Raw genomic sequence first — 17224 nt, forward strand, 5'->3', positions numbered from 1 at the left:
AGCCCGAGAGGGGCTCCTGCCCTCTGAGAGGTTACAAACCCTGTTTGGAAGGAGAGGAGCTGTTTCCTCAAGTCTGCAGCTACCGGGAGAGTCACGAGGGAGGTATTTTTAACCCTTTCCTGGTGTGGGTTCGATTGTGCAGTTAAGATTTGAGCCCAAACCTGGAAGGTGCCCTGTGAAATTATTCCCTTTGGAGGGTGGCAAACAGAGCCAGGCTGGAAGCACAGAGAACAACACTGCTCCTCAGGAGGATGGGATATCAGGGTGCCCTCCAACCTGCAGAGAAGTGATTTGGGAATGGAACACCAGGGGAAGCAGGAGTGAGTGCAAGGTTCAGCCCAGCATCTGCTGGAAAGTGCAGGGGATTTGGAAACCCTTGAAGTTCTCTCTCTGTGCTTTAAGAGATGGGAGTAAGGAGATCCCCAGAGCCCAGGGCAGAGCAGCTCCCCAGCCCCAGTGGCCTCGTGGTTTTTCCAACCCCGTTGCCCACTGAACCGAGGCCGCTGATGAGCTCCAACAAGAGGGACTCTGTTCCTGAAAGCAGCCCTGAACGATTTCTCCTAAATCCTCCTCCCTTGCATATCCCTCAGGGGTAACATCCCCTTACCCCCGGGGATGAATCTGGGATGTGAGAGCTCTGGGGAAGCTCCTGGCACACGGCTGCTCTGCTCTCAGATCTGCCCCCAGTGCTTGGTTTGGGGGGACACAGGGCTGAGACCCCCCTGCAGAGCCTGAGCCACCAGCCAGAGTTCAGTGGCCACCACTCCTGCACAGCTCTTGCAACCTGCCCCAGCCATGCCCAGCCTTGGGCTGGCCAGGCAGGTAACAGGAGCACTGGCAAGCCCTGGTGCTGCCCACGGGCTCTGAAAGGCACCATCCCCTCCAGACCTCAGTGCTGGCTGCACCAGGGCTCCCCCAGCACGGCTTCCTCCCCAGAGGAAGGAAATTTTCCCACTCCAACTGGCCTAAGAGATACCGAGGGGAAGATGTTATCAGGGTGGAGCAGGCTCTGAAGCCAGAGGACAGCTCTAATTATCGAGAGCCAATTCCATTACAGCAATCTCAGCCCCAGGGCAACGCAGGCTGGATTTTCCAGAGGGGCCTGAGAGCCACAGAAGTAGCTTATCCTCTGTGCCCACAGGAAAAATGAATTATGCACACACAGAGCAGACCTGTGGCAGCCCGCAGGGACCTCCACATGTGTTACCAAACCAGCACGGAGCTGATAGACCTCGGGGGCACTTCGCTCCTTGCTTTTCTTCTGCAGAGTCTCCTGCTCTATTTTCACCACCCACCACTTTCACCTTGAGCTCGTTTGTTCTGGCTTTTCCCAGGCATCCTCTTGGCCCTGGTTCCAGCAGATTTCAGCTGTGCCACAGCCTCTACCAGAACCACAAAGGCCACAGGGACGGCCCCATTCCACCAGCCCCTACAAGAGTGGGAGAGAAGCCAGAGCCAGAGGTGTGAGTGTTAACCCTGCTCATCCTGGCTCCTAGAAAAAGCTCCAGAGAGGAAGAGCAGCACATCCAACAAGAAAAGAATAATCTGGGATATGCTACCACCTGAAGGAAGGAGGGCTGCACCTCCAGACACAGGTGAACCAGGAAAACTCCCTGTTCTCCCCAGCTGATTGAATGGACAGGAGACACAGAGAAGTATTTTCAAGTCATCCCAAAGGCAGCAAAAAAGCAGCAGCAAGTCACAGTTTTAACCAACCTTCTTATTTCTTTATTTGAAAGGCACAGCTTGTACGTCCTTGATACAGCATTTTCAGTTCCTCTTATTATAGGTCAAGTGATTAAACACAAAAAGCAAAACAAGATCTTTCTAAAGAACTATATACAAACACCAGATTATTATTTATTATTTTTTTTTCCATTTTTGTTTTTTAAGAAGACACGCTAGCGCACGGAGATAAGAACAGAGAAAGCTGCTGTATCCTCTACACAGGGCAGGGGGCACAGGGAGGGGGAAGGCTCTCGGTCTGCCTGCCCCCTCTGCCCAGCCACATGGGCCCCCAGAGCTGGATGCTGTGCTGAGGGGGAGCAGGTGGCACAGGCTCCCCCTCCAGCCCAGGGTGAAGCCCCTGGCAGCCAGAGCTGCTTGAGAACAGGTACATGCAGAACAGCCTGGTATTAGTGCAGGAGGGGCGTGGGGGACACGGGGCCAGGGCGATGCCACGAGACCAAGAGCGCCTGGGGAAGGGAGGAGATTGTTCTGGGCCAGGGATCCTAGCAGGGAGTTGTGCAGAACCGTTAGGATCAAGGGGCAAATCTTTAAATACCGAGGGGGGAGCAGCAGGTGGAGGGAGGGGCCACAGGGCACCGAGGAGCTGGGACAGCCAGGGGGCAAAGTGGCCCCAGAGCAGCCCAAGCCAGGCTCAGGCTGGGCTCTGTGAGTGGGAGGAGGGGCAGGGGAGGCAGGCTGGGCACAGGCAGAGCACGGTTGGCCACACGGGTAACGCTATGGCGCTTGCAGCGCTGTGCAGCAGCCGGGGACGGCGCCGGGGACACCCCCAGCCCTGCCAGCCACCCGTGGGGACAGGCCTGGCCAGCTGCCACCCAGCACAGGTCACCACGGCCCTGCTGCACAGCAAACAGAGACACTGCATTTCGCACTAACCCGCCCCTCCCTCCCCCACACAGCCCCCTTCCCCCGGCCCCCCGGTCGCTCTAATCCGATTTCTCCCCGTCGTCGTCTTGGTGGGCGTCCCCATCGTGGCCGTTCTTGTCCTCCTTGGAGAGGTGAGCCTGCGAGCCCAGGGCCGAGAGCGAGAGCAGCCCGGAGCCGGCGCTGACGGCGGGGAGGGACGGCGGCTGCAGCCCCACGGGCAGCGGGGTCAGAGGCAGGGCCAGCGCTTGGAGCTGAGACAGCTGGTGAGCTTGAAGCTGCTGCTGTAGGGAATGATGGACAGACATGGAGACACAACGGGGGGATTGTCATTTTGAGTGTGATTGGAGCCCACGCTGAGGGCCTGGACTGGCCAGAGTGTGCCAGCAATCAAACTTAAACCGGGGAGCTTGAGAGCATTGCTGCCTCAGGGTTGGGTGGGAAAAGAGGTTCTGGAGCTCTGCTGCTGTGACAATCCCCAAAGATTCAATAGTGTCACAGCCCCTACCCCACAGGACACCTGGCCTCAGGCTCTGGCACATCCCCAGGCTGTACCTAAAGCCCTCACTCACAAGTTTTACCAAGAGCACTTGGTGTTTTCATGCCCAGTGCCTACTGCAGCTCCTGCTCAGAACCAAAGCTCCTCTCCCTGATACAGAGCAGGGATCCCTGCAAACATCCCAGCAAGCCTGGCTGGAACCAGCCCTGTGCCAGCAAAGCCAGCCCAGCCTTGCAGCCTCATCCCACTGCAGGGGTGCCCTGCTGTCCCCAGGCCAAGAATCCACAGCCCAGCTCTGTGTCCTGGCCAAGGGCCTGGATTCCCACCCCCCCCCAGCCCTAAAGGTGCATCACGTACACGGATGATGGAGTTCAGTTCTGGTGCTGTGACCTGCTTGGCTCGTTCAATGGCTCCCAGGACTTGCTGCTGATGCTGGCATAGAGAAAACAGAGGAATTTGGGGTCACCTCTAGTGCCACAGGGATGCAGAACAGGGATCCAGTCCACACAACCAGGCTGGTTACCCCAGAGCTGGAGACACCTGCACACACTTCACCTGAGACAAGGGCCTCACACCCTTCACCTACACAGACCCTCTAACTAACAAAACCAGCCCTAAAACCAGCAGCTCTTGGAAAGCTCCTTGGGACACATCCTGGATACCAACTGCAGCTGGGTGTTCCAAACACAGGCAGAAAGAATGGAGGGATCATATACTTTAAAAAAAAAAAATAAAGGAGAACTGTACTTGCTCCTTGCAGAGCACAAAGTCTTTGAAACACCAGGCTGTCCCCTGCACTTCAGCAAGGGGATTTTTCTTTTCATTTTGGCACCAGGACAGCGTTAAGGATTGCATTAAGATGCAAAAGATTTAGCTGGGGCTTAGTTATTAGGCAGCTCTGATCTGATCAGCAAGCGACTTTGTCTGTCCTAAGAACAGGTGGGTGGGAAAAACAGAACCTGTGCCCCAAGCCCAGCACTGACCCCAAGTAAGAACAACACCCAAAGGGCCAGGAGAACTGCTGAGAGCTCAATCTCCATGGGGAGACAGAAAATAAGGCTCTAGGAGTGCTTAATCTCCCCCTTGCCTCAGACAGCAACTCCCAAGCACCCCCTCCCCCAATTAATTTCTCAGGGGAGTGGGAGGAGTCCATCAGCTGCATTAATTAATAAGGCAGAGGAACCAGATCTCAAAGAGGAGCCATATGGAGGTATTTTTTTAAGTGTCCTTCTCCCCAGATTAGCACTCAAAGCCCCCACTGCAGATGTGGCTGGTGGCTCAGGAGCCAAGGGCAGGACAGAGCAGGACCAGCTTTGTCCCCAGGTGCCACAGAAGGGATGGAGGGGCACCCATGACCCACCACACAGAGCTCCAGGAGCCAACACTGCCTTGAAGGACTGGTCCCCATGCAGGGGTGAGAGCAAGCAAGGGTTTCATCAGGGGTGGGAGCTGCCTGTGCTGGAGACCTGAGGCACCTCCTGCAGCAGAGGGACAGGAGCCTCCACACCAACAGACCCCCAAGCTGGGGGACTCACCTCTTGTGAAAGGTAGGGCAGAACCTGTGCACAAATCCCATTTAGCCTCTTGACAATTTCAGCCTAAAAGGTGGGAGAAATAGAGAGGAAAAGTCAGGAAGCTCAGGAGCACCCACAGCATGAGCTGCCCCACCTTCCCCCTCCCCTGGCCAGGCCTGAGTCCCCAAATGGCTCTGAGAAAATCCACTCTCCTGGCAGCATCCTGGTGCCATGGGGAACACCCTGCCCCTGAGGCTCCTCCCTGCATGGTTAAATGAAAGGATGCTGCTGACTGCAGAGAGCAAAGTTTTATTATTCCTCTTCCTCTCCAGGTCCTCAACATTCATTTAAGCAATTGGGAGCAACCAGAGAGCAAAGTTACTGCAGACCCAGGTGGGGATGTGCTGAATTACATCTCCCATGTGGACACAGACATACACATGGCTGTTCAACCCTCTCAGGCTCCTCCTCCCCAGTTCAGCTGCTGGACTGGGGCTACTGGGGGAGACCAGAGGGGCTGGGCAGCTTCCTCACTGCCCTCACACCAGCAGTGGCAAATCCTGAGGTGTTAAATGCTTTTCTCCTGGCAAACAGTGAAGCCACCAGTCCTTTGCAAATCACTTTCCAAAGGAGTCAAAATAAATACAGAGCCAAAGAGAACAGGCACACACCAAAACCAGCTCAGGGGATCCCAACAGCACCACAGGGAAGCAGATGAGGCTGGGAGACATTCGTGGGACAGCAGAGGATTTGTGGCTCAGATTCTTCCACAAGGTCCAGGTTTTCCCAGGGAAGCCAGTCTCATGGGCTTAGCAACAAGGGCAATGGGATCAGAAGCACCAAGTGCCTTTGTGAGGAACAGAACTGTGCTAAGAGGCTTAAAACTGAGCCACGACATGCAGCCGACTTTGTGACTGGAGCTGGAGCCAGATAGAGACAGGCTCAGAGGAGGCTCATGTTGTTAACACCACAGGTAATTAGTCACTGGGGATAATTAACAACTTAACCACCAGTGAGGGTAATAAGCAAACTTATCCAGGCCACAGAGTCTCCAAGCCACAGCTCCAGACCCTTCCTGGTGTTTAAATCCCTGCTCAGGCCTTGGGGAGAAGCACAGGGTGCCCAGAGCCCAGGATGGGAGTCCACAGGCCAGCACTGTGATCCTGGGGGGGATGGGGCTGAATTTCAAAGGCAGCTCTGACATTTTAGAGGCTGATGGCATTTCTAGCTCCTGAAATGCAACTGATGTGAAAGAGGGCAAAGCAGAGCTGACAACACACCTTCCCCAGGAATTACAGCACTTGGAGATGCTTTTCCCCCTACCTGTTTGTGCATTTCAATATTCAGCCCGTAGGACATCTCATAGTACTGTATAACAGGAGAGAAGAGAAAAAAAACAAATTGCAAGTCAGGTCTCTGCCAGGTAAGAGCTGGGAACCACCACTACATTCCTGGCAGGGTTTTCTACAAAGGTTGGGCAAGACAGGAGAGCAGAGGGAAACCCCAAGAAACAAAGACAGAAGAAGGCAAGAACAGAGACCCCCTCCAGGTGCTGCCTGCCCACCCTGCTCCAGACCTGGAGACTTGCCCCACAGGACTCCCCTCACAGACACCTTTCCACAGTCTGCACTGAGGTGAGAGTGAGTGATGCTGTGTCAAACCTGGAAAAAGGCTCAGGGCTCCAGACTTCCCTAAGCACAGCCAGGAGAGAGGAAGCCTGGCTCTGTGAGCTTTGCCTGGCCAGTATCCTAAAGCCCACATGACTGCTTCAGCAGCAAATGGGAGAGATCACAACTGGACTTCATCTAGCAAGTAACACATCCAGCTGCACACAGCTCCAGCTGTTTAGGAAGGAGTTATGTGGAAACCTCCCCCCACCACACACAAAAACAATCCACCCAGAAAACCCCTGCACAGCAGCAACAGGCAGCTACAGACAATCTATTGGCACAGACAGCTAATTCCTGACCCCTGGAAGAAGCTGTTATAAGGCTGATGTTTTGAGAGTTCAGAAACCTCCTCCTGCAGCCTGCAATCCTGATTCTTCCAAAGGGGAAAGAACAATCCACATCTGTGCTCATTTAATTGAGGATCACTGGCACCCTGGTACCGATGCCACAAGGCGCTGAAGCCCAGCCTGGGATGGGAATGATCTCAGCCTGCTGCAGCCTCTCCAGGCTCCTTTGCATTCTGAAGACCGAGCAGGAAGCAGGAGCCCGTCCCCCCCAAGCTGCCAATTGTGACTTATTCAAAAATCAGAGCAGCTGTAGGAGCTTTGCACATTCTCAGGAAGCCTCCTCTTGGCTGCCCGTGCCGGGGAGCGGCGGCAGCTCGGGCTCAGCCACGCAGACAAGGCAGGAGCTGCTGCGCCTGCAGAGCCTCCAGCCCTTCCCCTCTGCTGCTGACAGCAACCTGAATCAATGCTGGTGACTGCCAGCATTAAGGGGGAGAAAAAAAAAATGTATCTTGGCCACGGCTGGAGATGAGGGCTTCCGTGCAGACTGAGGCACAGGAAGCAATTGTTTACCAGGGAGAACAGGGCAGGCTTCCCCATTAATACACCAGCAAAGCTGTGACCTCTTCTCCTTGTCCCCAGCACCTCCCTCCCCACAGCCTCAGGGTCTGGCTCAAGGGCAGTAGAGAAAGATGAAGAGGCCAGCTAGGTCCCTTATTTCTGATTTTTTAAGTCTTAACTCTGCTCTGAAGAGCTGCTCTATTAATTTCTAAATCTTATCTCTTCTTTTCAGGGTAGGTGCAGCAGCTGGCAAGCAGGAACCAGCTCATCTTCATGGACAGTACTGCAGCCTCCTGTTAAACCCATGATAGGAAAGGAAGAGACCACAGCCCTGCCTGGCATCCCTCCCCTCTGCTACAAGGGCTCCAGAGGCATCACCTGGCAGGCAAACCCTCACCCTGCTCACCAGAACATGGCTGTTTCCTGGCAGATTTCTCCTTGGAAAGCCACAGCTAAGCCTGCTGCCCACACATGGCACCATTTCTCATGCCTTTACCAGGCACTGCCCTGGGGCTTGCACACCCTGTGCTGGGACACACGTGCCAGCGCTCAGCACCATGGCTCAGCAAGGCTGTGGGGTCACCAGAAGGTGCACAGGGTTTCAGAAGCTGATTTCTGCTTCCAACTCACACCTAACTGGTGGAGTTACCCAGTTTCACGACCTCTCAGAGCACTGCTTTCTCTTTCACTGGCCATGACCTTCCCAGAGTCCCCAAACACCTGCACACCAGCACCTTGCAGCACTTCTCAGGTGTGCAAGAGCTGTCACTTCCTTTAGGCACAGGCAGCCAGGCCATCAAGCAATCACCCACCGAGCCTCATTTTCTACATCAAAAAACTCCCTGCCACCGTGCATTTCAACAACCCCCTGCATGCAGCCAACACAAAACAGCCCCATTTTCAGAAAAAAAAGCCAATTCCAGCCCTGCTGAGATCCCTGGAGCTCTGTGGGGTGTGGGCTCCCTGCCAGGCAGAGCCCAGGCTCAGGCACCTGCTGGTGTTGCCACCCACACACTCTGCTCTGGGCTGGTCCTTACCATGACGTAGTGACGCTGCATCTCCGATTTCTCGCTGGCTAGTTTGTCACATTCCAACTTCAAGCTGAAAAGCCAGAAAACAGTAAAGAAAACCACAAACAGGAGGTGAGAGAGTTGATGGCCACAAAGCAGCTGCTTCCTGCACGGCCTCGTCCCGGCCAGGCTGGATTCTTGGACATCACTGTCTGGACTTCAAGGGGTGGCCAGAGCCCAGACAGGCTGTGCTGTGCTCACAGTAGTGACCACACTCTGCTCCCACTTTCTCAGCTGGAATCTCCCCAGCACACACTCAGGAAAAGGACACAAGGCTATCCACCAGCAGAGCACTGACCTCCCTCAGGCAAATCCATTCCACAGGAAGCAGAATGCTGGGGAGAAGCAGGGTTGGCTGCCCAGGGAGGGGTTTGCCTTTCCTCAACAGATCGCTGGCAGCTGGGGACAGATTCTGGCACAGAACCTGTCTGCAGCACTCAAGAGATGTTCCAATACTACATCAAAACCAAAGCCAGACCCACTTCTGGATGGGGGCGGGGGAGAGGCCCAAGTGCAGCACATCCTTCCCAAAAGCAAGGATTTTTTCCTCTCTCCTAGATTCTTCACACCCTTTAGAGAAAGTGCTGCTGCTCCCAGTGTTTTATGAGACTCCAACTCACCAGCCGAGCAACTGCAGCCAGCATGTGCTGTGGTTTTATGTTTCAAACAAGAAACAGCTTCACCTACACAAAACCTGCTCCTTCTTGAGCAGATTAAGTCCAAGGGGGTGGAGCGGCGTGGGGGGAAAGCTTCCCTTTCAGCAGGAATGTTCCTTGGGCTGCCCCACTCCCCTGATGGCACTGCCAAGGCACAGAGACACCAGGAAATGGCCACTTCCCAGCAGTTTTTCTGCTTGCTCCTGCCAGAGTGACACCATCACAAACGTGCAACCTGCCTGCAGGCAGAGCCTGGGCTGGGGGATACTGCAGCCACATGGCACCAATGCACACACCAAAACCAGCACCAGGTCATGGCACAGGGCATCACCCAGACCATTTCAACCAAAGGGCTTCGTGTTTATGTCAGACACACACACATGCAGAGCAACAGATTGTCTCAAGCCAGCTTTTGGGACAGCAGCACTATTTACACACACACACAGAGAAAAGTAGAAGCTTTTGGATTTAAGTGCTCCCTGCAGCATTTGCAGTCCAGAAATGGCAGCCAGCAAAAAAAAAAAAAAAAAAAAAAACTGAGGAAAACTCCCAGCAAGAGGCAGGAGGCCTGGCAAGTGTCTGTGCAGTCCTGGCTGAGCAGCACTTGGAGGAAAGACCTTGGCTGGAGAAGGGAATGGGCGTTCTCCTCGCTGGGCTCCCATGTGGACACGACCAGCGCCGTGCCCGAGGTTCCTCCCCAGCCAAAGGCGTCCCGAGCTACACCACGGGCTCCCCTTGCCCATATTCTCAGCCGGTCCCCGGAGCGAAGCACGGAGCAGAAGAACCGGAGCGATCCCCGCGCATCGGCTGCGGGACAGCCCCGGGCCCGGGGGGAGCACATACCTGTGGTACTGGGCCTGCAGCAGCTGGAACTCGTCCTTGATGCGGTCGCAGGAGTCGGAGGTCGTGAACTTCAGCTGCTGAGGCAGGTGAGAGGAGCCCTTGAACAACAGGAGACAGCGCTGGGGCCGGGGCCGGCGGCGGCCGGGCCCCCCCGCCCCGAGCCCGCCCCGCTCACCCGCAGCCCACACCGGGGGCACCGGGGCCCGCGCCCGGGACGCGCCCAAGGTCACCCGTGGGGCCCCTTCCCGGTGCCGGCGGCGGCGGGAGGCGCTCGGTGCCCCGGACCCCGCGGGGCCGAGGGAGGCCGGGCAGCCCCCGCGCAGCCCCCGCGGCCCCGCCGGCGCCCGGCCCCGCCCCGCGGCCGCTCCGGCCCGGGCCGCGCCGTACCGAGTGCCGGCTTTGTGGAAACATCATGTCAGGTTGCGGCTCGGTCCCCGCACGGAGCGGCCCGGTGCCGCCTCCCGCCCCCGCCGCGGCTCCCCGCGCCGCCGCCGCCGCCTTTGTCCGCGCCGGGTCCGGCCGCCCCGGCCCCGCGGCCGCCCCGCCCCGGCCGCGCCGCTCGCCCCGCGCCGCTCCCGCTCCCGCCGCCGGCGCCTATTGTCTAATGGCGGCTGCGGCTCCGGCTCCGTCCTGCGGCTGCTCGGCACCACCTGCCGCCGCCGCCGCCTCCCCGGCCCGGGCGGGCCCACGGCCGCGCCCGCCCCCGCCGGTCCCCGCCCCCGCCGCGCGGCGCCGCCGGCCGCGGGCACCGGGCCGGGCTGAGCCCCGGGCTGAGCCCCGGGCTGGGCTCCGGGCTGGGCTCCGGGATGGGCTCCGGGATGGGCTCCGGGATTGGATGGGCTCCGGGATGGGCTCCGGGCTGAGCCCCGGGATGGGCTCCGGGATTGGATGGGCTCCGGGATGGGCTCCGCTCCGTGCCGTCCCTGCGGCGGGGCCTCGCGGGGACGGGCCCTGCCGTGCTGGTCTCTCTTCCCCGCGTCCCGGTCGGGGCTGCCCGGCGCTCCCCACAGCCTCCCGGTGCCGCGGCCTGTGGGGTGTCACTGAGGAGTATCACTGTCAGTGGGGTGTCATTGGGGGTGTCCCCCCCCGCGGGGTGTCACAGCCCATGAGGTGTCACTGCCCGTGGGGTGTCACTGTGAGGTGTCACTGCCTAGGGGGTGTTAGAGCTCTTGGGGTGTCATTGGGAGGTGTCCCCCCCCGCGGGGTGTCACAGCCCATGAGGTGTCACTGCCCGTGGGGTGTCACTGCCCGTGGGGTGTCATTGGGGGGTGTCCTTGCCCGTGGGGTGTCACTGTGAGGTGTCACTGCCCGGGGGGTGTCACTGTGGGGTGTCCCTGCCCATAAGGTGTCACTGTCAGTGGGGTGTCCCTGCCCGTGTGGTGTCCCTGCCCCTCCGAGCCCCGTGCCCAGCCCGGCAGAGCCCCACACCGGCCCTTATTGGCAGTGAAGTTCCTCGCCCTTCCCAGCTCATTTTCACACCCTTCCCAAGCAGAACAGGCCTTTTTTTTTTTTTTTTTTTTTTTTTTTTTTTTTTTTTTTTTTTTAACTCAGAGTTTCATTTTGCTTTATTTCAGTGCTGCCCTTGGCTGAGCATGAGGGAAGGCAAAGGAAAAAGGTAATTCACCTACAGCTGGCCCCTAGACAAACCTCTGATCTCCAAATAATGGAATATTCTGCTCTGGATGCAAACTTTGGTGCTAAACCTGCTGCCTGAGGAGCAGACCCTGCAGCTCGTGTCCTGCAGGATCGATTGCATCCCCCCAGAGAGCAGTGGGGTGGGGAATTCAGCCCCAGACTTTATTTCTGGAAGGACTTAGTTGCCATGGGGCCTCTTGCAAAGCCAGACACACAAATGTGCCCGTGCTGAGGCAGGATCAGGTCCTTGGAAGCCATTGGGAGAGTAACAGGCACGGTTGGTACGTGTGAGCACACAGGCAGCTTTCATAAATTTTGGATGTTGCTCCATGTCTATCTTTAAAAATCGCTACGTTTTCTGATTAAAAATAAAACCCTACATGACTCCAGCAATGTGGGCTGGCCTGTTGTGGTATTTATTTTTAAAAAGAACAATATAGCAGCTGAGTTATTGTGACACCTCCTGCATATTGTGCAGTAGCTTTTTCACTTCAACATCTCCATATTAGTGGAAACTGTGACAGCTTCATGCCAAGGATTATTAATAGTGCAGGCAGGCTTTGTGTCCCTGCAGAATAAGGGTTGGAAAACAGGGCAGACAGTCTTCCCCCAGTGGGGTTGGCATCCTGGTCCCCCTTTTTACATGGAGAGAAACTGAGTCACCCCAGCTTAGGCTCTGCTCAAGGGCAGAGAAATGCAGTTTATAGTCAGTGTGTGCATGCAGTCAGACCAGGTCCCTGTTGTCCCCTTCCCCAGTCCTGGAGCAGCACAGGCACCCTGCCCTCCCCTTGCAACAGCTTGCACTCACTCCCTTCCAAGTGGGAAATGAAATGCTCCTTTATTGGCATTTCAGTTGGCTACAAAATGTTCCATTTTATCTTTTTTTTTTCCTCCCTCTCTCCTTACATTCTTCCAGGAAACACTCTAATTTATGGTATAATCTTGGCAAATCCCAATTCAGGGGAACACAAACTCGTTTGTGCCTGGTAAATGACTTTTTAATGGGCCCATTTCCAGCCGGGCAATGCACCTGCATCTGAAGAAGGGGGAATTTTAGCCTGTGTGAGTCAGTGAATATGGCCTGGGCACAGAGGAGCTGGCCCCAAACACAGCCTGGTGAGCAGTGGGGGTTCCCACAGCCCACCTCAGACCTGGCTGGAGAAATGAAGGTTTTTCCAGCACAGGAAAGGGAGTTCTGTGTAGGAGCTCTCCAAGTAAACCAACATTTGTCTGCTGCAAAGCTGTTTGAAGGCAGTGTGGGGAAGCCCCCCATTCCCTCAGCATCTTAGCCAGGAATAAAGTCATGCTGGACTCTTGCTACAGCCAGGGCTGGGTCAGCCTTGGGCATTTGCAGAAAGCCATGGGGGACAGAGAGGGCAGAAACATTTTGCATTTCTAATGGAGCAAGAAGCTGTCCCAGTCCCTGGCCCCTCTGGAACAATTCATACAGAGATGTCCTAATGAAACCAGAGAAACTTCCTATTAGTTCCTAAAAGGAGCAGTCTAACAAAGCTGCCAAAAATAAATCTGTGTAATGAAGAGCCTTTGTAAATTATTCAGATATTATATCCCACTCCAGCACTGGTTCAAGGAGAGAGGTTGTACAGACATTTTCTGCTCTGAAGCTCTGGACACAAGGTGAAAGCCATGCTGTCATTATTATGAAAATGTAGGCTCTGAGATCCTGCTTTTACCCTGAGAATACTCTCTCTTTCACCTGGCATTAAAGAGGAAGAAATAAAAAAGGCACAGCAGCAATTCAGGTGCTGATACAAGGAAGATTTTTTCCTCTTTCTCTACAGCCTCAGGATCTCTCTTGAGTCCATCACCTCGAGCTGACCACACACACAGGTGCTTTGCAGGATGGACTCAGGAATGTGGGGCACCTCACAGCTCAGAGTGACACAGACAGGACCCCACTGCCTGTGGGGTGGCTCAGCCAGCAGCTCCTTTGCTTCTCACTTGTGGTTTGAATGCTGTGGCCTCCTTCCAGCAGGAACAGGGCTGAGACCCACCAAACTCATTAAATTTCAGCTGCCCTTGGTACCCCACCTGCTGAGAAACCCCAGTCCCTCCCAGGCTGCAATCCCTCACTGCCAGCCTGCATTCAGACATCTGTGAGGTATTTTTTAAGGGTCAGCTTGTGGGCTATTAGCCACGCTTCTATGGCTCTCAGAGTTTTCCCCTTCCTGCCTCCCTGTTTCCCCAGCCCCTCTTTGCCAGCAGCAGGGCTGGTTCCTGCTTTTATTTTGTTTTCCCCAGCCCTGCCAGCTCTGTGCCACCTGGGGTGGGATTGGGAGGGCAGGACTGGTGGGGCAAGTTGGGCACTGGACCTTGGCCCCCTGCCACATCCAGGCCAGACTGTCCCTTATCACCCCTCTTATCACAGGGATTATTGGCTTTTTATATTAAACTTTCTCTAGATAGCATAACACAATCAGCCAGACACGAGGCAAGGGCTGGGCAGGCCCAGGAGTGATTTACACACAATCTGCCTTTCAAAAACAGCCTCTTTCACATAAGGGGCTGTTTTTCTTCTCTCCTTCACCACCTCCCAACTCTCTGCTGCTGTTTGGAGCTGTGCAGGTCTCCCTGCTGCAGGAAGAGGCTGGGATGAGCAGTGGGGCTGCAGGGGATGAGCAGTGGGGCTGCACAGCACTTTTCTCCCCCATCCCCACCCAGCCCCAGCTGCTCCATCCCCTGATGGACACAGCAGAGTCCCAGCACCTCAGTGCCCATGTGGGCAGCAGACAGAGCACTTGCTCTGCACTGTATGCCCACGGTTCCATGCTCATTTCCTGCTGAAACTGTATTGCTGCTTGCTCTCAGGGGCAGAAATGAACACCAACCCAAATTCCTCGCCTACACCAAGAAGAAAAATGAGAAACTGTCCCTGGATGTGTATAAGGTCCCAGCCAGGAATGGCCTGTAGGCAGAAAGGGCCTTTCTCCAACAACAGCCTGGGTCCAGGCAGGCTTTTTACAGCTGGTAAAACATTCCTGCCTCTTTGATCCCGTTTTATCAGTGACTTGGAATAATTGGGCTCCATTCCTCATGGTGGCTGCCCTCCACCCCTCCCTTCTGCTGTGGCCTGTGTTTTTGCTGCAGACTGATTAGGGGTAATTATCATCCTTTTTACCAGCCAAAGTGCAAGGAACAGTTCACACTCCTTGCAGGAAGCAGGAAAGGGATTTTGCAGCTGAGCCGTGATTAGGAAGCACATGGCAAGGATGCCTGAACCTGCTTGCTCCCTGGGTGGTGTCCCTGAGGCATTTGGTGGGAGATAAGCAGGAAATTTGGAGCTGTGAGACAGTCAGGAGGTCCAGGGGAATCCACTGACCCTTTGGTCATGAGAAGCTTCCCAGCACAATGAGTTTGCAGAAGCTGCATGTGAATCCCTCTGCATGTAAAACCCAAACTGAGCCTGAAGGGAGGGACCCACAGGGGCTGGAATGGGCAAAGGAGCAGCTCCTTGACCAAGCCCATCTGTGCTGTGGGCATGGCCAGGGCTCAGCATTCTCCCCTCTCTCCTCTGGCTCCCTTGCTGGACACAGGGAGGAGTGAGACACCGATTTTAGGGTCAAAAGGATCACCCAGGTTTTCATTTTGCCTCACATGACAGATTCCTCCTGCCCCTGTGCAGGATCAGCATTCATCTACTGCACTGGAGCTTCACCAAATGAATATTTGCAGCAGTTTCTGAGATTTGCACAGGGAAGACAGATTAGTACACCCTTAAGAATCTTTCTGTACTCAGTTCAGCAGCACTCCTCCAGGTAGGGAGAACATTTCTTCCTGACCTCAATTTATGACAAACACTGAAGCATGAGGCTGGATTGATTGCACAAGGAGATTGTGTCTTAGTAACTTGTGTGAATGCTGCAGCAGCTATGCTAATTCATCATTCCTTTATTTATGAAATCTGTGTGCAGGTTGAGTGCAATTAAATGATGTGCTTTGGGATCATAGGGGATGAAAGGATCACAGAAAATGTAGGTTTGTTATCCTAGTTTACTGTGCACTGAGCCCACCTACAACACCATGACAAACCAGATGTGAAACATAAGGTTTAAAAAAACTAATCCAGCAATTGCTGTCACGGGCTGCATTTGTCAGTGTTGTTTGATCTCCGTGCCTTTCCTCCTCTTTTCAGAGAACTCAAATCTCGTGGCATCTTCCTGTGACAGGCAGTTGAAGAACTTGTAAAATTAATTTTGGAGGAGGCTGGAATACTTGACATGTGCTCTGCAGCTGGGTCCCTGGTCCCCATCAGCACCCAGAGAGAGTCCAGACACATTCCTCCTTTGAATATCACAAGAGAAGGAGATTCTGCAACCCCTCTTGGTAACCTGTGCTCTGTCAGCAGCACAAGAAATCTCTTCCTCACATTCAAGGTGGAACTTCCTGTGCATCAGTTTCTGCCCACTGTCCTATTGCTCAGCAGCTGAGCAGAAACTCCATCCCCTGGCACCTCCCTTCAAATACTTATGGATATTGGTAAAATCCCCTCTTGCTCTTCTCCAGGCTGAACACACCCAGCTCCCTCAGCCTGGCAGGATCACCTCCCTGACCTGCTGGCAATGCCTGCTCCCCTCTGCTCTCAAACATCTGGAACTCACAAGCAGTTGGAAATGGGGCCAGAATGGAGGAAAGGGATGGCACTCTGAAATGTCTGCAGTGCTGCCCAGCACATTGTGTCTGCATCCTGATGGGCCTTGAGATCTTCTGTAAATCTCTGTAAACAAATGGGGGTCATCTCTGGGCTCAGCATTAACTGCTGCAAATGTGGGCCATGGGAACAGTTGCTCTGCAAGTGGCCTAACACGTTCAGGATCAGCTTTCTGCAGGAACAGGGACATGGAGCCCAGGGAATTGCACCTGAGGGAAATCCAAGGTCTCCTGGGAACCCTCTGAGCACCAAAACTTTTCCATTAGGGCAGAAAGGGAGGGAGTGGATGGGCTGTTATTGCTTGGAAACTGGCAGTTCTGTCATTCTTAAATCAACACTTTGATCAGGATTCATCAAAACTCAACATCTGTCAACCCAAATTTCCCATCAGCAGGAGCCAAGCAAGTGGTCCAGAGGTTAGATGCAAATTTTATTGCTCCTTTTCTTTTGGCAAACTGTGGGAATTTCTTCAAGATCTGCTGGCCTTTATGTTCTGATCCTGCCCAGGAGAAGGCAACCAAAACAGCTTCCAACACACAGCACCTTGTGGCACAGAGCAGCTCAGCAACCCCAACTTGGTAACTCTTTAGCAGCCCCAGACATGTCACCTGTGCTACCCTCAGCCTGGGGACATGCAAAGATGTCAAGTGGTTTGTCCAGTCAGGGCAGTGCTGCAGGGGTTACAGGAACCTCAGTCTCCTTAAGGACTGTCCAGACATGGGAGCTCCAAAGGGCACAGGTCACAGGGAACAGCTTTGATCCTGGCTGTGCTGAGCACTTCTGTCTGCTGAATAATTATCAGCTGCCAAAGCAAAATGACCACATCACCTTTGCCAGAGGTCTTGTAATGAGTAATAACAGTCCTCCTGGCTGGGCACCTGGGAAGGAAAGTGAGAGAATGTAACAGAGATGAGTATTGATGCTGTTAAAGGCCAAACTATGGAGAGACCACTGAAAAAAAGTTAAAACTTCTTTTAATTGAGGCAAAGAACTCATGGGAATAGCACAGGTATAAGAGAGAATTTAAGTGGAAAATAGAACCTGTTGTTTATGAGCATCTTGTGTTTGTCTCAGCCAAACTGCCAAGAGGTAAGGACTGAAAAACCACTGCATGAGCCAGGCTGGTAACAACCAAGGCAGGTGTGTATCAGCTTTATCATGCTTTTTATGACCTTAAAAAAGACTGTTTAGCTACAGACCCCAGGCAAGGCAA

The 17224-nt window shown here is 54.6% G+C and overlaps 1 protein-coding gene across 2 annotated transcripts; it reads right to left on the reverse strand.

The window, feature by feature from the left end:
* Positions 1 to 1699: 1699 nt before the first annotated feature.
* On the reverse strand, positions 1700 to 10301 carry TLE5 (TLE family member 5, transcriptional modulator). 2 transcript variants are annotated; one of them, XM_079328234.1, is made up of 7 exons: positions 10095 to 10301; positions 9708 to 9805; positions 8176 to 8239; positions 5947 to 5991; positions 4645 to 4707; positions 3467 to 3541; positions 1700 to 2894 (listed from the first exon to the last, which is right to left on the reverse strand). In XM_079328234.1, the coding sequence occupies exons 1-7, from the start codon at positions 10119 to 10121 to the stop codon at positions 2673 to 2675; spliced, it is 594 nt and encodes a 197-aa protein (XP_079184360.1). In that variant the 5' UTR covers positions 10122 to 10301; the 3' UTR covers positions 1700 to 2672. The 2 variants fall into 2 exon arrangements, with proteins under 2 accessions (XP_079184360.1, XP_079184359.1); XM_079328233.1 differs by having other exon boundaries at positions 2632 to 2891; positions 10095 to 10261.
* Between the last annotated feature and the right edge of the window lie 6923 nt (positions 10302 to 17224).

This window comes from Erithacus rubecula, assembly GCF_903797595.1.
Source record: "Erithacus rubecula genome assembly, chromosome: 28".
Lineage (NCBI taxonomy): Eukaryota > Metazoa > Chordata > Aves > Passeriformes > Muscicapidae > Erithacus > Erithacus rubecula.